General features: G+C 40.4%; 3 protein-coding genes across 5 annotated transcripts; all 3 read right to left on the bottom strand.

Moving 5' to 3' along the window:
- Positions 1 to 960: 960 nt before the first annotated feature.
- Positions 961 to 2,894, bottom strand: LOC122888534 (olfactory receptor 1M1-like). Its single transcript, XM_044223107.1, has one exon. The coding sequence runs from the start codon at positions 2,805 to 2,807 to the stop codon at positions 1,932 to 1,934; it is 876 nt and encodes a 291-aa protein (XP_044079042.1). The 5' UTR covers positions 2,808 to 2,894; the 3' UTR covers positions 961 to 1,931.
- LOC122888527 (olfactory receptor 2AT4-like) lies at positions 2,809 to 9,067 on the bottom strand. 3 transcript variants are annotated; one of them, XM_044223100.1, is made up of 3 exons: positions 8,681 to 9,067; positions 7,553 to 8,521; positions 2,809 to 2,985 (listed from the first exon to the last, which is right to left on the bottom strand). In XM_044223100.1, the coding sequence occupies exons 2-3, from the start codon at positions 8,462 to 8,464 to the stop codon at positions 2,935 to 2,937; spliced, it is 963 nt and encodes a 320-aa protein (XP_044079035.1). In that variant the 5' UTR covers positions 8,465 to 8,521; positions 8,681 to 9,067; the 3' UTR covers positions 2,809 to 2,934. The 3 variants fall into 3 exon arrangements, with proteins under 3 accessions (XP_044079035.1, XP_044079036.1, XP_044079034.1); XM_044223101.1 differs by lacking the exons at positions 7,553 to 8,521; positions 8,681 to 9,067 and adding an exon at positions 4,113 to 4,500 and having other exon boundaries at positions 2,809 to 3,954; XM_044223099.1 differs by lacking the exon at positions 2,809 to 2,985 and having other exon boundaries at positions 6,701 to 8,521; positions 8,681 to 9,063.
- A 1,830-nt stretch (positions 9,068 to 10,897) lies between these two features.
- On the bottom strand, positions 10,898 to 13,469 carry LOC122888530 (olfactory receptor 2AT4-like). The gene is made up of 2 exons (XM_044223103.1): positions 13,251 to 13,469; positions 10,898 to 13,089 (listed from the first exon to the last, which is right to left on the bottom strand). Exon 2 carries the CDS (start codon positions 13,030 to 13,032, stop codon positions 12,016 to 12,018), a length of 1,017 nt encoding a protein of 338 aa, XP_044079038.1. The 5' UTR covers positions 13,033 to 13,089; positions 13,251 to 13,469; the 3' UTR covers positions 10,898 to 12,015.
- Positions 13,470 to 20,399: the final 6,930 nt, after the last annotated feature.

Consider the following 20,399-nt stretch of genomic DNA (forward strand, 5'->3'; position numbering starts at 1 on the left):
TCTTTAGTTACTTTTCAGATTACAATATTTCAAACCCTTCCTGTCCAGTGAAAACCATGTATCTCCAAATTAGACTTTTTACTGTAGTGTTCCCTTTTGGGTAGAGAGAATTTTCCTACTTCTTAAATTGAATTAAAAATTAAATTTAAAACTTACCTTGGCTGGAAAATGCATTGTCACAAAGAAACTTTGCTGTTTTTCTGAGCTCATGAAAAATACTTTTTAGAGATAAGTGGTTCTCACAGGACAGCAAAGCTACAAACATGGTGATCTTATAGAATATGATCCATTGCTGTAGATTAAACTACCCAACAGTATATAAAGTAGTTAAGATTAGCTCAACCTTAAACATCTACAGCAGTAAAATGCAACATACACATTAATGCAGCAGTAACATTAATCCAGAAACATCAGATTTAATAGTAAAACACTGACAGAGACCATTATTCTGCAAATGAATACTTTTACTTTTGATGTATTAAGTACATTTTGCTGATAATACTTACATACTTTTACTTAAGTAATGTTTTGAATGAAGGACTTTTACTTGTTGAGTGTTTTCACAGTGTGGTATTAATACCTTTACATAAGTAAAGGATCTGAATACTTCTTCCACCACTGCAATGAAGTCATTTACTAAACAAATTGTAGCCTAACTATCCATGAATATAAGGTAGCAGAATGAACATATTGTTCATAGCTATCCTGGAGTGCAATTTCAAATAGCAGTCACACGATCCACCTGAGTCAAACACATTGGTATGTGCTTGCACTCAAGGCTACATATTAAAGCCACTAGAGGACAGGCGACATAACCATTTTGTAGCTCATGTCCCCTCGCTTACTGACAGCTTAATATGTTGTATGATGTTCAGCAATGCATACCTGTATACTGTGCCTGAAGTTCATGCGTTCATGTTAGCCTGTGTCATTGCCTATAGCCTGTACAAAAATGTCATTGTGTATTGAAGTAGGCCTACTTATAAAAATCTATGTTCTTCATAGCCTATTTTATAAGGTTTTGAATTGTTAACATTTAGAAACTAAAAGATAAACTAAACATAAAAACATTGTATTATCTCAGTGTAGCAGGTCTGTTGCTACTGTGGGTTCCCCTTGCATAAACATGAACACAGCAAGGTATTGTACAGGTCACATCTTTTTATTTGCTCAGACTGCTCACACACACATTTTTTCAATAGCCAACAAAACACTCACTCACACTCATAAGTCAGTAGTTTTCATTAGTAAAACATCTCATCAAATGTAACATTGCCATGTAGTTCAAGGTGCCTAAAAATCACAAGCATCACATTTTCCACACTTGACATCTTATAAGGTACACAAATGTTTGAAGACAAATCACATATTTCAGCACAAAAAACATGCAGACACAATTGAACAAACTGCCTTTATCGGGTGGGGTTCATTTCAAACCTCACAAGCAAAAACGCTGTTCTCCAACAATGTCTGTCTGTTCAAAACCATCTTTGGTGGGCTGTGAGGACCAGCTGAACCTTTAGGGTATTTCTAATAAAGCACATGTCTATATGTGATTTTCATCAAATAAATGGTGTTGGATTGATGTGCACCAACTCATCTGCAATTGCCCCATTGTGGGGAACAACCTTGATTAAAATGATCAGATTGGACTCCTCAAGCGTGTAAAGCATCATTCGAAGAAGTGCTGTTACAAGGCGGTCTTGTGTCGAAGTCTGTTCCCTGTTTTCCCGCGTGTGGGGAAGGTTACACTTACAAGCAAAGCAGTGATAATTGGACAGGGTTAGGGATAAGGTTGGGTTCAAGTTAAGGTAACATACTGACGGGAAACAGACTTCGACACAACACCTGTACAATCAAAGTGTCAAGTTATAAATCATATCATATCGAAAGCCTTATTAAACCTGGCTTTTGACCTGCTACGCAAACGTTTAGAGTAAGAATTTTTGCAATGTTTCATTAACCATACAAGGTTTGCTCTTACGTTGCTCTGTGCCAATTGAATTTTTTCTTACCAGTGCCAGGGCTCTGGTTTTGAGCTCTTTCGTTTTCAAAGAATATACAATAGGATTGATGCAGGGTGGGAGGCAAGAGGCCAGCGACAGACTCAGCACACACTGGTCTGGGTCAATGAAACGCAGATAAAACCCGATAGTAAAAATAGTAATAAGAGGAATGTAAAATACAGCAACAAGAATGATATGCTCAACACAAGTGGCAAGAGCTTTCACCCGACTGTCTAAAGATTTCATCCTGAACACAGTCACCAGGATGCTGACATATGACAGAAAAATAAAAGTAAAGGGTCCTACAAGAAGCAAAACAGTGAGAAAAGAAGCTGCAGACCACTGCAATGTGTAATCATTACAGGCGAGTCTAAACACAGGTGCATAGTCACAGAAATAGCTGAACACTCTGACAGAATTGCAAAAAGACAGTCGAGTCATTATAACTGTTGCAAACGCAATGATTCCCAGAGAAAAACACCAAGTCAGGCCGACAATACAAGACATGCTCCGCAGTGTGTTGATTGAGTTCTGACGCAGAGGGAAACATATTGCGATCAACCGGTCATAGGCAAGTATAGCGAGTGCATATGACTCCAAAGTCCCAAAAGCATAGTGGACAAACATTTGTACCAAACATAAGTTGAATGGAATGAAATTGTCCTTAACAAGAAATATCTTTATCATGCTGGGAATAGTGCACGAGTTAAGGATTACATCAGTTACTATAATAAATAATATGATACTGCAAATGTGTGGAAACCTGGCTGTTTTGAAATGCTGATGAATCAGACAAACCATCCCTGCTTTCACTGGTCCACAGTGACAGATAAGTAAAATAAATTGTATCACCACACACAAAGTCCTGCCTGTTTCCTGATAGTATTAAAACCTTCCACAGATTGATTTTGGATGGAAAGGAAAGTTGTCAAGGGCTTGTTTTCATTCTTTGGACCAGTGCCAGGGCTCTGATTTTGATCTCTTTGGTTTTCAAAGAATATACAATAGGATTGATGCAGGGTGGGAGACAAGAGGCCAGCGACAGACTCAGCACACGCTGGTCCGGTTCAATAGATCGCACATAAAGCCCAACTAAGAAAATGCTGAATGTAGGAATGTAAAATACACCAACAAGGACTAGGTGCTCAATGCAAGTGGCGAGAGCTTTCATCCTACTGCTTACTGATTTCATCCTGAACACAGTCACCAGGATGCTGACATATGACAGAAAAATAAAAGTAAAGGGTCCTACAAGAAGCAAGAAAGTAAGCAAAGAGGACATATACCACTGCAATGTGTAATCATTACAAGCGAGTCTAAACACAGGTGCAAAGTCACAGAAATAGCTGAACACTCTGACAGAATTGCAAAAAGACAGTCGAGTCATTATAACTGTTGCAAACGCAATGATTCCCAGAGAAAAACACCAAGTCAGGCCGACAATACAAGACATGCTCCGCAGTGTGTTGATTGAGTTCTGACGCAGAGGGAAACATATTGCGATCAACCGGTCATAGGCAAGTATAGCGAGTGCATATGACTCCAAAGTCCCAAAAGCATAGTGGACAAACATTTGTACCAAACATAAGTTGAATGGAATGAAATTGTCCTTAACGAGAAATATCTTCATCATGCTGGGAATAGTGCATGAGTTAAGGATTACATCAATTACTGCGAGGTTGACAACAGCCAAAAACTTTGGAGTGTGTAAACAACGATTAAAGACAATTACATAGATCACCAAACTATTGAACAGCAATGTAACCACATAAACAAACGCTAGAAAGATGAAGTAGACACTGATGAAGGGAAATGTCTCAAATCCGATGATATAAAAGCCTGGAGGATGAATGATGACAGAGTTGTTTAAAACAGTCCTGAGATTAGACATAGTTGAACTCCACAGGCTGCGTGTTGGAGGACAGCGTCTGTTTAAAAGCTCTCCAGTCTAAAGAACAGGGAAATCATATCATACTGTACATTAGACCTTTATAGAGGCTATAAACTACATGTATAACTTCCATGCCAGTTTGATGAGCACATTTAAATTTAGCAATATATAAAATGTATGTATACATGTGCAAAAAATCAGTGAATGCGGTTTACCTGACGTTCTCTTCAGGATTGTTTAGCAGCAGCTCTGTTTGATGCTGCATCCAAAAGCAGCAAACCGATGACTGCATGTCTGACCTGTGTGCACTGGAAGATATACTTTCCTCATTGATCTCTTGAGATAAATCTTCCAGCTGATTCGTACAAAGTCATTTTGCAATACCCTATTAATGAGATTAATATGCTTACTCTGATTAAACGTCTCTTGCATTCAAAACAAAATCTATTTATATATAGTTTTGAATGATGATTAAGTGAGTTGGAGCATCTCACAATACTCTTTTGGATACATGGAAGAGTACAAAGTGAGCAAACAGCAAAGTATTCCCTAAAGACACATGTATCATTAAACAGGAATGTTAATATACGTATTATACAAAAATACAAACTGCTCTTTGGAGTCACCAGCTTATGTTGTTCTTGATAATGCTTTGATTTCTTGCATTGCAGTTCCCAGACCCCTTTTATAAAACAGTGTTTTTTTAAAAGAAATATCACAGATTTTACAGTTTGATAGTGGGAGGCATCATTTACTCATTTGTATTTTTAGCTGTTGAGTTTTTGCTGTGCTAGATTTTCTAAACCTTGTCTATGCAGTCACTGAGCCATATACATGCCATGTATGGAGCACTTTCACTGAAATGTACTGATACTGGAATAAGTCAGTGAATCTCTCATTCAACAATTTGTATCCACCCTAAATCCTAAAATCAACTGAGATTCCTTTGAGATCTGTTATCTGCTTCTGTTTAAACTAGTGTAAGATCTGAATTGCCGATTAAATATTTCTCCCTGACACAGTTAAGCTGCCATAGCACAAACTGCTAATTTTTGATATCTGTTTTCAAGATTTTTTTTTACTAAATAAAGATTATTTATCCCTGTGTGCATTATTGCCTGACTAAATTTAAACAAAGTGAATACTGGGTTTAACATGGTATGGGTATCATTCGGACAATCCACAATTCATTTGTAATTCCAAAATGAAAAAAACTTAAATCTGTTATTTGTTTCAAAACCCAGTACAAATTTGAGGTACTTGTACTTTACTTGAGTATTTCCATTATAATCAATTCATTTTTATTAACACAAGTTATCTCATTGCACTTTTCCTACAGAGCAGGTCTAGACCGTACTCTCTACGATATTGATGGTAGTGGTAATATTAATATTAATAAAGAAATAATAATAGGATTGATAGTGATAGGAATAATCATGATAATAATAGTAATAAGACTAATAATAACAACTGTAGTGAGGAGAAGGATTATAAATTCTATTCTGGATTTTACTGGAAGCCATATGCAACTTTATACCGCTACTCCACTATATCTCAGAGGCAATTATTCTACTTTTGACTCCACTACATTTGTCTGACAGCTTTAGTTACTTTTCAGATTACAATATTTCAAACCCCTCCTGTCCGGTGAAAACCATGTATCTCCAAATTCGGTGATTTTGAGCTAGATTTTTTCTGAAGTGTTCCCTTTTGGGTCGAGAGAATTTTCCTACTTCTTAAATTAAATTAAAAATTTACTTTAAAACCTACCTTGTTTGGAAAATTCACTGTCACAATGAAACTTTGCTGTTTTCCTGAGCTCATGAAAAAGACTTTTTAGAGATAAGTGGTTCTCACAGGACAGCGAAGATACTTATGTAATGATCTTATAGAATATGATGCATTGCAATAGATTAAACTACCCAACAGTATATAAAGTAGTTAAGATTAGCTCAGTCTCACAATCAACAGCATGGCCATTTTCCCCCCCTGACTTTGGATCCACCCTCCTAAAATAAAATGAGCATCCCGCAAGGTCTGTAATCTGCTTTTGTTGGCCTGAAAAGCAGAATTACTGCAATTTTAAATTGTAAACTTAGTGTCTCAGGGTTATCTCCTGAGCAGGCCATCTAGCCAGCAGGGAAGGTTTCTTTCTGTGTAGTGTGGAAAGTTACCATGCAGTCTTTAAAAGTCTGAACCTGGATCTGGATTTGGCATGCACACCGTTCCTGATGCTCAGTCATGTACTTCTTAGTGGCACAGTATAGCTCAGCACAACCAAATAGACCTAGCTCCTTTAAAATATATATTAATATTTTCATTCATCCAATCAAAGCACCCATTGGATTAGAGCTAAAATGAATGTGGTAAAGCCACTTAAATCAAGAATCAAGAATCTATTCTTCAAACAGACATAAAGCACACAGGGATGAAAAGTTCACACATTTAATGCAGGAAATCTTCAAATGAGTTTTTTCTTTTAACATTTCAGCTTACTGTGAAAGCTTTTTACAGTCAGACCATTTTATTCCAAAATGTTGAAAATCCCTTGAATGAATACAACTAATTGCATGTGATAACCACATGATATCAGAGGTCAGGACACACATCTTTATGGGGAGTGTGCTTCTTACTATAGATCATCATTTGCTCTGAAAGTGTACCTTATGCATGATGCCATGATCTTGTTTTAGGCCTACATGCCCCGCCAGAGTGATCATTCTGGGGCTTGTTTTCATCAGCAAAACGTCTCTCGTCAAAAATAACATTACTGAGCAGTTGAAGCAGCTTCAAATTTGAGAGATTAAGTTTTGAAAATGAATTGTTTTAATGAAATCTCATCACAATGTCACAATTTTTCCATACCTACATCTTTGAAGATTCACAAAACATATAGATATTAGAAAACAAACCTGCAGACACAATTAAAGAATATTTATTGAGAATTTTATGTGCTGGGATTCATTTGTAGTCTCACTAACAAGAGGATAGTTTTCCTGCTATGTCTGTCTGCCCAAAACCTTCTTCAGTAGAGTACGAGGAGCAGCAGTCAGCTTCTCCAAAGATATTTATTGAAATGCTTACAAACTATGCACCTTTCTATTTACGAGATAACCCTCACATAAATGGCCTGAACACATCGACCTATGTGGCGCAACCAGTGTGTAAAGTATCAATGATGAAAAAAAGATTAAAGATTGTATATACAGTTATAGCACATTGGCCCAGAATTATCAGGGTATTCATAATAAATGTAATGCCTGTAAAAAGTCAGATATGTAGGAAACAAAAGACAGACAAGTTTTTCAACACCTATGGAATACAGCTAAGATAGGTATGCATATAATATTACATATAATGCAACTTTAATTAAATCACATTCAAATTAAATTGTGTGGTTTGCAGTAAAGTACCCTGTTCATAGCCTTCTTGACACTGATGACCTCATGGTTAAAACTGGTGACCCATTTGGGACATTTCTGTTGACAGACATTAATATTTATGGCACACAGTTCAGGCTCTTTACTGACTGCACAAATATATTGGTACTATTATTGCTGTGTTTTATTAACCCTCCAGGGATAGCTTTTTGTTGGTATGTTTGTTGTGTGCCAATTGTATTTGTTCTTACCAGTGCCAGGGCTCTGGTTTTGATCTCTTTGGTTTTCAAAGAATATACAATAGGATTGATGCAGGGTGGGAGGCAAGAGGCCAGCGACAGACTCAGCACACGCTGGTCTGGGTCAATGAAACGCAGATAAAACCCGATAGTAAAAATAGTAATAAGAGGAATGTAAAATACACCAACAAGAATGATATGCTCAACACAAGTGGCAAGAGCTTTCACCCGACTGTCTAAAGATTTCATCCTGAACACAGTCACCAGGATGCTGACATATGACAGAAAAATAAAAATAAAGGGTCCTACAAGGAGCAAAACAGTGAGAAAAGAAGCTGCAGACCACTGCAATGTGTAATCATTACAGGCGAGTCTAAACACAGGTGCATAGTCACAGAAATAGCTGAACACCCTGACAGAATTGCAAAAAGACAGTCGAGTCATTATACCTGTTGCAAATGCTGTTACTCCCAGAGCAAAACACCAAGTCAGGCTGACAATACAAGACATGCTCCGCAGTGTGTTGATTGAGTTCTGACGCAAAGGGAAACATATTGCAATCAACCGGTCATAGGCAAGTATAGCGAGTGCATATGACTCCAATGATACAAACGTATAATATACATACATTTGTACCAAACATAAGTTGAATAGAATGAAATTGTCCTTAACGAGAAATATCTTCATCATGCTGGGAATAGTGCATGAGTTAAGGATTACATCAATTACTGCGAGGTTGACAACAGCCAAAAACTTTGGAGTGTGTAAACAACGATTAAAGACAATTACATAGATCACCAAACTATTGAACAGCACTGTAACCACATAAACAAACGCTAGAAAGATGAAGTAGACACTGATGAAGGGAAATGTCTCAAATCCGATGATATAAAAGCCTGGAGGATGAATGATGACAGAGTTGTTTAAAACAGTCCTGAGATTAGACATAGTTGAACTCCACAGGCTGCGTGTTGGAGGACAGCGTCTGTTTAAAAGCTCTCCAGTCTAAAGAACAGGGAAATCATATCATACTGTACATTAGACCTTTATAGAGGCTATAAACTACATGTATAACTTCCATGCCAGTTTGATGAGCACATTTAAATTTAGCAATATATAAAATGTATGTATACATGTGCAAAAAAATCAGTGAATGCGGTTTACCTGACGTTCTCTTCAGGATTGTTTAGCAGCAGCTCTGTTTGATGCTGCATCCAAAAGCAGCAAACCGATGACTGCATGTCTGACCTGTGTGCACTGGAAGATATACTTTCCTCATTGATCTCTTGAGATAAATCTTCCAGCTGATTCGTACAAAGTCATTTTGCAATACCCTATTAATGAGATTAATATGCTTACTCTGATTAAACGTCTCTTGCATTCAAAACAAAATCTATTTATATATAGTTTTGAATGATGATTAAGTGAGTTGGAGCATCTCACAATACTCTTTTGGATACATGGAAGAGTACAAAGTGAGCAAACAGCAAAGTATTCCCTAAAGACACATGTATCATTAAACAGGAATGTTAATATACGTATTATACAAAAATACAAACTGCTCTTTGGAGTCACCAGCTTATGTTGTTCTTGATAATGCTTTGATTTCTTGCATTGCAGTTCCCAGACCCCTTTTATAAAACAGTGTTTTTTTAAAAGAAATATCACAGATTTTACAGTTTGATAGTGGGAGGCATCATTTACTCATTTGTATTTTTAGCTGTTGAGTTTTTGCTGTGCTAGATTTTCTAAACCTTGTCTATGCAGTCACTGAGCCATATACATGCCATGTATGGAGCACTTTCACTGAAATGTACTGATACTGGAATAAGTCAGTGAATCTCTCATTCAACAATTTGTATCCACCCTAAATCCTAAAATCAACTGAGATTCCTTTGAGATCTGTTATCTGCTTCTGTTTAAACTAGTGTAAGATCTGAATTGCCGATTAAATATTTCTCCCTGACACAGTTAAGCTGCCATAGCACAAACTGCTAATTTTTGATATCTGTTTTCAAGATTTTTTTTTACTAAATAAAGATTATTTATCCCTGTGTGCATTATTGCCTGACTAAATTTAAACAAAGTGAATACTGGGTTTAACATGGTATGGGTATCATTCGGACAATCCACAATTCATTTGTAATTCCAAAATGAAAAAAACTTAAATCTGTTATTTGTTTCAAAACCCAGTACAAATTTGAGGTACTTGTACTTTACTTGAGTATTTCCATTATAATCAATTCATTTTTATTAACACAAGTTATCTCATTGCACTTTTCCTACAGAGCAGGTCTAGACCGTACTCTCTCACGATATTGATGGTAGTGGTAATATTAATATTAATAAAGAAATAATAATAGGATTGATAGTGATAGGAATAATCATGATAATAATAGTAATAAGACTAATAATAACAACTGTAGTGAGGAGAAGGATTATAAATTCTATTCTGGATTTTACTGGAAGCCATATGCAACTTTATACCGCTACTCCACTATATCTCAGAGGCAATTATTCTACTTTTGACTCCACTACATTTGTCTGACAGCTTTAGTTACTTTTCAGATTACAATATTTCAAACCCCTCCTGTCCGGTGAAAACCATGTATCTCCAAATTCGGTGATTTTGAGCTAGATTTTTTCTGAAGTGTTCCCTTTTGGGTCGAGAGAATTTTCCTACTTCTTAAATTAAATTAAAAATTTACTTTAAAACCTACCTTGTTTGGAAAATTCACTGTCACAATGAAACTTTGCTGTTTTCCTGAGCTCATGAAAAAGACTTTTTAGAGATAAGTGGTTCTCACAGGACAGCGAAGATACTTATGTAATGATCTTATAGAATATGATGCATTGCAATAGATTAAACTACCCAACAGTATATAAAGTAGTTAAGATTAGCTCAGTCTCACAATCAACAGCATGGCCATTTTCCCCCCCTGACTTTGGATCCACCCTCCTAAAATAAAATGAGCATCCCGCAAGGTCTGTAATCTGCTTTTGTTGGCCTGAAAAGCAGAATTACTGCAATTTTAAATTGTAAACTTAGTGTCTCAGGGTTATCTCCTGAGCAGGCCATCTAGCCAGCAGGGAAGGTTTCTTTCTGTGTAGTGTGGAAAGTTACCATGCAGTCTTTAAAAGTCTGAACCTGGATCTGGATTTGGCATGCACACCGTTCCTGATGCTCAGTCATGTACTTCTTAGTGGCACAGTATAGCTCAGCACAACCAAATAGACCTAGCTCCTTTAAAATATATATTAATATTTTCATTCATCCAATCAAAGCACCCATTGGATTAGAGCTAAAATGAATGTGGTAAAGCCACTTAAATCAAGAATCAAGAATCTATTCTTCAAACAGACATAAAGCACACAGGGATGAAAAGTTCACACATTTAATGCAGGAAATCTTCAAATGAGTTTTTTCTTTTAACATTTCAGCTTACTGTGAAAGCTTTTTACAGTCAGACCATTTTATTCCAAAATGTTGAAAATCCCTTGAATGAATACAACTAATTGCATGTGATAACCACATGATATCAGAGGTCAGGACACACATCTTTATGGGGAGTGTGCTTCTTACTATAGATCATCATTTGCTCTGAAAGTGTACCTTATGCATGATGCCATGATCTTGTTTTAGGCCTACATGCCCCGCCAGAGTGATCATTCTGGGGCTTGTTTTCATCAGCAAAACGTCTCGTCAAAAATAACATTACTGAGCAGTTGAAGCAGCTTCAAATTTGAGAGATTAAGTTTTGAAAATGAATTGTTTTAATGAAATCTCATCACAATGTCACAATTTTTCCATACCTACATCTTTGAAGATTCACAAAACATATAGATATTAGAAAACAAACCTGCAGACACAATTAAAGAATATTTATTGAGAATTTTATGTGCTGGGATTCATTTGTAGTCTCACTAACAAGAGGATAGTTTTCCTGCTATGTCTGTCTGCCCAAAACCTTCTTCAGTAGAGTACGAGGAGCAGCAGTCAGCTTCTCCAAAGATATTTATTGAAATGCTTACAAACTATGCACCTTTCTATTTACGAGATAACCCTCACATAAATGGCCTGAACACATCGGCCTATGTGGCGCAACCAGTGTGTAAAGTATCAATGATGAAAAAAAGATTAAAGATTGTATATACAGTTATAGCACATTGGCCCAGAATTATCAGGGTATTCATAATAAATGTAATGCCTGTAAAAAGTCAGATATGTAGGAAACAAAAGACAGACAAGTTTTTCAACACCTATGGAATACAGCTAAGATAGGTATGCATATAATATTACATATAATGCAACTTTAATTAAATCACATTCAAATTAAATTGTGTGGTTTGCAGTAAAGTACCCTGTTCATAGCCTTCTTGACACTGATGACCTCATGGTTAAAACTGGTGACCCATTTGGGACATTTCTGTTGACAGACATTAATATTTATGGCACACAGTTCAGGCTCTTTACTGACTGCACAAATATATTGGTACTATTATTGCTGTGTTTTATTAACCCTCCAGGGATAGCTTTTTTGTTGGTATGTTTGTTGTGTGCCAATTGTATTTGTTCTTACCAGTGCCAGGGCTCTGGTTTTGATCTCTTTGGTTTTCAAAGAATATACAATAGGATTGATGCAGGGTGGGAGGCAAGAGGCCAGCGACAGACTCAGCACACGCTGGTCTGGGTCAATGAAACGCAGATAAAACCCGATAGTAAAAATAGTAATAAGAGGAATGTAAAATACACCAACAAGAATGATATGCTCAACACAAGTGGCAAGAGCTTTCACCCGACTGTCTAAAGATTTCATCCTGAACACAGTCACCAGGATGCTGACATATGACAGAAAAATAAAAATAAAGGGTCCTACAAGGAGCAAAACAGTGAGAAAAGAAGCTGCAGACCACTGCAATGTGTAATCATTACAGGCGAGTCTAAACACAGGTGCATAGTCACAGAAATAGCTGAACACCCTGACAGAATTGCAAAAAGACAGTCGAGTCATTATACCTGTTGCAAATGCTGTTACTCCCAGAGCAAAACACCAAGTCAGGCTGACAATACAAGACATGCTCCGCAGTGTGTTGATTGAGTTCTGACGCAAAGGGAAACATATTGCAATCAACCGGTCATAGGCAAGTATAGCGAGTGCATATGACTCCAATGATACAAACGTATAATATACATACATTTGTACCAAACATAAGTTGAATAGAATGAAATTGTCCTTAACGAGAAATATCTTCATCATGCTGGGAATAGTGCATGAGTTAAGGATTACATCAATTACTGCGAGGTTGACAACAGCCAAAAACTTTGGAGTGTGTAAACAACGATTAAAGACAATTACATAGATCACCAAACTATTGAACAGCACTGTAACCACATAAACAAACGCTAGAAAGATGAAGTAGACACTGATGAAGGGAAATGTCTCAAATCCGATGATATAAAAGCCTGGAGGATGAATGATGACAGAGTTGTTTAAAACAGTCCTGAGATTAGACATAGTTGAACTCCACAGGCTGTGTGTTGGAGGACAGCGTCTGTTTAAAAGCTCTCCAGTCTAAAGAACAGGGAAATCATATCATACTGTACATTAGACCTTTATAGAGGCTATACATGTATACATGTATAACTTCCATGCCAGTTTGATGAGCACATTTAAATTTAGCAATATATAAAATGTATGTATACATGTGCAAAAAATCAGTGAATGCGGTTTACCTGACGTTCTCTTCAGGATTGTTTAGCAGCAGCTCTGTTTGATGCTGCATCCAAAAGCAGCAAACCGATGACTGCATGTCTGACCTGTGTGCACTGGAAGATATACTTTCCTCATTGATCTCTTGAGATAAATCTTCCAGCTGAGTCTAACAAAGTCATTTTGCAATACCCTATTAATGAGATTAATATGCTTACTCTGATTAAACGTCTCTTGCATTCAAAACAAAATCTATTTATATATAGTTTTGAATGATGATTAAGTGAGTTGGAGCATCTCACAATACTCTTTTGGATACATGGAAGATTACAAAGTGAGCAAACAGCAAAGTATTCCCTAAAGACACATGTATCATTAAACAGGAATGTTAATATACGTATTATACGAAAATACATACTGCTCTTTGGAGTCACCAGCTTATGTTGTTCTTGATATTGCTTTGATTTCTTGCATTGCAGTTCCCAGACCCCTTTTATAAAACAGTGGTTTTTTAAAAGAAATATCACAGATTTTACAGTTTGGTAGTGGGAGGCATCATTTACTCATTTGTATTTTTAGCTGTTGAGTTTTTGGTGTGCTAGATTTTCTAAACCTTGTCTATGCAGTCACTGAGCCATATACATGCCATGTATGGAGCACTTTCACTGAAATGTACTGATACTGGAATAAGTCAGTGAATCTCTCATTCAACAATTTGTATCCACCCTAAATCCTAAAATCAACTGAGATTCCTTTGAGATCTGTTATCTGCTTCTGTTTAAAGTAGTGTAAGATCTGAATCGCCGATTAAATATTTCTCTCTGACACAGTTAAAACACATAGCACAAACTGCTACTGTCAGATTGTCAGCTGGCAAATACAGGACACGGAGGTAAGTGCAGATATGAGGGAGGTTTATTGCAACAGTTGGAGTTATAAACAGGTGGAGCAAAATGGTAGACAACTTAGGCAAGAACTAGGAATGTCTACGAGAGTCTTATCTGTAGTAGAAGTCCGTTCTGTTCACTGGAAGTTACGGGGAGCAGGAGAACCAGGAGACGAGGGCACACACAGGCGGAGGGGAATCCAAGGTACGCGGTGATCTGCAGTAGATAAGTCAGTCGGGTAGAACCTCATGGTATGGTTGAGACCAGACAGTGAGTGATCTGGGGGGAGTGTTGCTTTATAGTGCAGTGGGGTGATTGGTGGCAGGTGTGTATAATCAGTATTCAGGTGATTGGGATCTAATGAGTGCGGTGGGTGGAGCCGGTGGTGTCTGTCGGCTCCCTGACCGTACCCCCTCCTCCAGGGGCGGCTCCTGACGCCCTCTGTCTGTGACGGGGTCGGCCTCGGCTTCTGGGTGCAGGACGATCCGGATGAGCCCGGTGAAAGTCAGCCAGTAGAGCAGGGTCGAGGATGTCGTCTCGCTGAACCCAGGATCTTTCCTTGGGCCCGTATTCTTCCCAGTCAACCAAGTACTCGAGTCGGCCGCTCCGTCACCTGGAATCCAGGATCTTATCCACCCGGTAGATCAGAGGTTGTTTGATTATGTTTGGAGGAGGAGATATGGGCGGCTCATCGGGTTCTGTGGAAAAAGGAGACACAGGTTTAAGGAGTGATACATGGAATAAGGGGTGAATGTGGTACCTCGGGGGAGCTGGAGACGGTAGGTGACCGTTAATCTGCCTCTCGATGGTGAAGGGACCTATGTAGTGGGGACTCAGCTTAGGGCAGGGCTGGCGGAGACGTAGGTCCCGGGTGGAGAGCCAGACACAATCCTCTGCGAAATGCTTATGTCTCCGCACAGCATGCCGCAGGTGTATATGGGCTGAGTCCCACACTCTCTCGCTCGAAACCAGTGGTCTATCGCTGGAACCTCCGATGGTTCCTCTGGAACAATGGGGGTTGGTACCCGAGCATGCACTGGAACGGGGTGAGGCCCGTGGTGTTCTGTTCGAGAGAGTTCTGTGCGTACTCGGCCCAAGGGAGGAAGCGGTTCCAGCTGGTCTGATTGTTATGACAGTAGGTCTGAAGACATCTCCCTATCTTCCACTCATTCTGGGCGTTGGTCTGAGGATGATATCCGGATGAGAGCTTGACTGATACGTTGAGGAGCTTGAAAAAGGCGGTCCATACACGTGAGGTGAACTGTGGTCCACGGTCTGAGACGATCTCTTCAGGGTTGCCAAAGTTGCGGAACAACTGGTGGAAACGGGCTTCTGCGGTTTCTAGTGCGGTAGGTAGTCCACGCAAGGGAATGAGTTTGCAGGCCTTGGAGAAGCGGTCTACCGCTACAAAGATACAGGTGAAACTGTCTGATTTAGGCAAGTCTGTGACGAAAGCGACTCTGACGTGGGACCAGGGCTGTCATGGAATGGGGTACCAGTTTGCCGATGGGAAGTTGACGTGAGGTTCAGGCGATGGCAAAGACTGAGCATCCATCCACGTATTGGGAGATATCCTAGACCATACTGGCCCACCAGTAACGAGCCTGGAGGAGCGAGAGAGTTCGCTGGCTGCCTGGTGTCCAGGGAAGCATGCACAGAGCCCAGAAGGTCTTTACTTAAGCTGGTCGGGACGTAAACCTTACCCCGTGGGCCTCCCAGCAGAGTGGGTTCGGAAGCTGTGGCGGCCCGTATCTGGTCATCCAAGTCCAAGTCATCAAGTGGATGGGGCTTACGAGTATGGCTGGAGGGAGGATAGGCTCAGGTGTTGGGATTCCTTGGGGGTATGGATTCTTGAGAGGGAGTCTGCTTTGACGTTCTTTTCTCCGGGTTTATAGGTGATTGTGAAGCGGAAACGGGTGAAGAAGAGGGTCCAGCAGGCTTGGTGAGGGTTGAGTCTCTTGGCTGAATGGAGGTATTCCAGGTTTTTATGGTCAGTAATCATGGAGAACGGGTGATTAGCTCCTTCCAGCCAATGCCTCCACTCCTCCAGTGCCAACTTGATTGACAGCAGCTCCCGGTTGCCGATGTCGTAATTCCGCTCTGCCGGGGTCAGCTTCTTGGAGAAGAAGGCACACGAACGGCATCACCGGATATTCGTAGTGGCCAGAAGGGGTGATGAATGGCGTCTTCCATTCGTCCCCCTCCCAGATCCGAACGAGGTTGTAGGCATTTCGCAGATCCAGTTTGGTGAATATGCGAGCCCCACAGAGTTTCTCAAGGACAGCAGGGACCAGAGGAAGAGGATAGGGGAGTTTGACGGTTTGACTGTTGAGGGACCGGTAATCAATGGTGGGCCGCAAGCCTCTGTCCTTCTTGCCCACAAAGAAGAAGCTCGACGCCGCGGGTGAGGTGGAAGGTCGGATGAAGTTCTGATGGAGAGCCTCCTGGACGTAATCTTCCATGGCCTTGCGCTCCGGGATGGACATGGGATATACACGTCCTTTGGGCGCTGTGGCCCCAGGCAGCAGGTCTAGGGCACAGTCCCATGGCCGATGTGGTGGTGAGAGGGTGGCTGCCTGTTTGCTGAAGACATCCTGGAACGCCACATAGTCAAATGGGATGTCGAGGTCTGGTGGTGGGTCGCTACTCGGGTGGAATGTACGTGGACGGGGGAGTGACTGACCAGAGGTTTGGGAATAGAGGAGATACACTGTTGAAAGCAGGCTGGACTCCCATCTGACTTCAGGAGAGTGTTGAGTGAGCCATGGGCGTCCCAGGATGATGTCTACGGTGGGTCCCTCCAGTACCAGGAAGGAGATTTGTTCACTGTGCAGACAACCCACATGTAGGGTGATGGACGGTGATTGATATTTGACTCTTCCACATCCTAGCGGCTTTCCCTGGATTGTTTCGATTTTCAACTCGGCATGACGTTGAAACAGTAACTCTAGGCATTTCAATAATGACGGTGTGAGATGAAGTTGCCAGAGGAGCTTGAGTCAAGGAGGGCACGTACTGCAATGACAGAATGTGGGGTGAGTAGTTGGACCTCGAGAAGAGTTCATTTAGAAATGGCAGGATAACTATGGATGGTACTCACCGCAGGACATGGAGGACGGGTTGGGCATGCTCTGATCTGGTGCCCAGGAGCCCCACAATACAAACACCAGCCCTGGGTAAGATGGCGTGCACGTCCTTGGGGTGAAAGACGGCTGGTGTCAAGTTGCATGGGTTCTGGTACTGGAGGACAGGCCTTGGGTGAGAGCGGTGAATGGGCTGTTTCCTCTGGTAGGCATGCGGTCAGTAACTGAGCAATTTTCATAATCATGATAATAATAGTAATAAGACTAATAATAGCAACTGTTGTAGCAGTTGTCTAGCAGGAACAGCAGGTGGCCCTCAATCATCGATCCAGTCTCTGCAGCTCCGGAGAGAGACGAGAAAGCACATAACTACAGGAGAGAGAATATGTTGAGTTAGTAACATGCATTAATGGGATAAAAATGCATACAGATGGAGAGGGAGAGGAGGAGAGATGAAAGCGATGCATCATGGGAAGTCTCCCGGCAGTCTAGGCCTATAGCAGCATAACTAAGGGATGGTTCAGGACTCCCCCAAACCAGCACTAACTATAAGCATCATCAAAGAGGAAAGTCTTAAGCCTACTCTTAAATGTGGAGATGGTGTATGCCTCCTGAACCCAAACTGGGACCTGATTCCACAGGAGAGGAGGTTGATAACTGAAGGCTCTGGCTCCCATTCTACTTTTGGAGACTCTAGGAACCACAAGTAACCCTGCATCCTGGGAGTGCAGTGTTCTAGTGGGATAATAAGGTATTATGAGCTATTTAAGATACAATAGTGCCTGACCATTAAGAGCTTTGTAGGTGAGGAGAAGGATTTTCAATTCTATTCTGGATTTTACAGGAAGCCATATGCAACTTTATATCTCTACTTAACTACATCTCCAAGGCAAATTTTGACTCCACTACATTTGTCTGACAGCTTTAGTTACTTTTAAGATTATAATATTTCAAACCCCTCCTCCTAAATTAAAAATTTAATTTAAAACCTACCTTGTCTGGAAAATGCACTGTCACAAAGAAACTTTCTGTTCTTTCTGTGTAGTGTGGAAAGTTACCATGCAGTCTTTAAAAGTCTGAACCTGGATCTGGATTTGGCATGCACACCGTTCCTGATGCTCAGTCATGTACTTCTTAGTGGCACAGTATAGCTCAGCACAACCAAATAGACCTAGCTCCTTTAAAATATATATTAATATTTTCATTCATCCAATAAAAGCACCCATTGGATTAGAGCTAAAATGAATGTGGTAAAGCCACTTAAATCAAGAATCAAGAATCTATTCTTCAAACAGACATAAAGCACACAGGGATGAAAAGTTCACACATTTAATGCAGGAAATCTTCAAATGAGTTTTTTCTTTTAACATTTCAGCTTACTGTGAAAGCTTTTTACAGTCAGACCATTTTATTCCAAAATGTTGAAAATCCCTTGAATGAATACAACTAATTGCATGTGATAACCACATGATATCAGAGGTCAGGACACACATCTTTATGGGGAGTGTTCTTACTATAGATCATCATTTGCTCTGAAAGTGTACCTTATGCATGATGCCATGATCTTGTTTTAGGCCTACATGCCCCGCCAGAGTGATCATTCTGGGGCTTGTTTTCATCAGCAAAACGTCTCGTCAAAAATAACATTACTGAGCAGTTGAAGCAGCTTCAAATTTGAGAGATTAAGTTTTGAAAATGAATTGTTTTAATGAAATCTCATCACAATGTCACAATTTTTCCATACCTACATCTTTGAAGATTCACAAAACATATAGATATTAGAAAACAAACCTGCAGACACAATTAAAGAATATTTATTGAGAATTTTATGTGCTGGGATTCATTTGTAGTCTCACTAACAAGAGGATAGTTTTCCTGCTATGTCTGTCTGCCCAAAACCTTCTTCAGTAGAGTACGAGGAGCAGCAGTCAGCTTCTCCAAAGATATTTATTGAAATGCTTACAAACTATGCACCTTTCTATTTACGAGATAACCCTCACATAAATGGCCTGAACACATCGACCTATATGGCGCAACCAGTTTGTAAAGTATCAATGATGAAAAAAAAGAATAAAGATTGTATATACCGTTATATCACATTGGCCCAGAAATATAAGGGTATTCATGAAAAAAGTCAGATATGTAGGAAACAAAAGACAGACAAGTTTTTCAACACCTATGGAAAACAGCTAAGATGGGTATGCATATAATATTACATATAATGCAACTTTAATTAAATCACATTCAAATTAAATTGTGTGGTTTGCAGTAAAGTACCCTGTTAGCGTTAGCCCCGGGGTGCTAAAAGCCTGTGCCCCCCAGCTATGTGGAGTCCTTCAACATGTCTTCAACCTGAGCCTGAGTCTTCAAAGGGTCCCCATTCTGTGGAAGACATCTTGCCTCGTTCCTGTGCCGAAGATGCCACGCCCCAGTGGCTCCAAGGACTACAGACCGGTGGCACTGACCTCTCACATAATGAAGACCCTGGAGAGACTAGTGCTGGAACAGCTGCGGCCCATGGTCAGACCTCTCCTGGACCCCCTTCAGTTTGCCTACCAGCCCCGGCTGGGAGTTGAGGACGCCATCATCTACCTGCTTAACCGCATCCACACCCACCTGGACAGGCCGGCAAGCACGGCGAGGATCATGTTTTTTGACTTCTCCAGTGCTTTCAACACCATCCGGCCTGCCCTGCTGGGAGAGAAGCTGGCAGCGATGCAGGTGGATGCCCCCCTTGTGTCCTGGATTGTGGACTACCTGACTGGCAGTCCACAGCACGTGAGCCTGCAGCACTGTGTGTCGGACAGCGTGGTCAGCAACACTGGGGCCCCTCAGGGGACTGTCCTCTCTCCCTTCCTCTTCACCATCTACACCCCAACTTCAGCTACCACACAGAGTCCTGCCACCTTCAGAAGTTTTCTGATGACTCTGCTGTGGTGGGATGTATCAGCGGTGGTGATGAGACGGAGTACAGGGCTGTGGGGGGTAACTTTGTTTCATGGTGTGAGCAGAACCATCTGCAGCTCAATGCGACAAAGTCAAAGGAGCTGGTTGTAGATCTACGGAGAGCCAAGGCACCAGTGACCCCGGTTTCCATCCAGGGGGTCAGTGTGGACATTGTGGAGGACTACAAGTACCTGGGAGTACACTTAGATAACAAACTGGACTGGACCAAGAACACTCAAGCTGTTTACAGGAAGGG

This window comes from Siniperca chuatsi, linkage group LG14 (assembly GCF_020085105.1).
Source record: "Siniperca chuatsi isolate FFG_IHB_CAS linkage group LG14, ASM2008510v1, whole genome shotgun sequence".
Taxonomy (NCBI): domain Eukaryota; kingdom Metazoa; phylum Chordata; class Actinopteri; order Centrarchiformes; family Sinipercidae; genus Siniperca; species Siniperca chuatsi.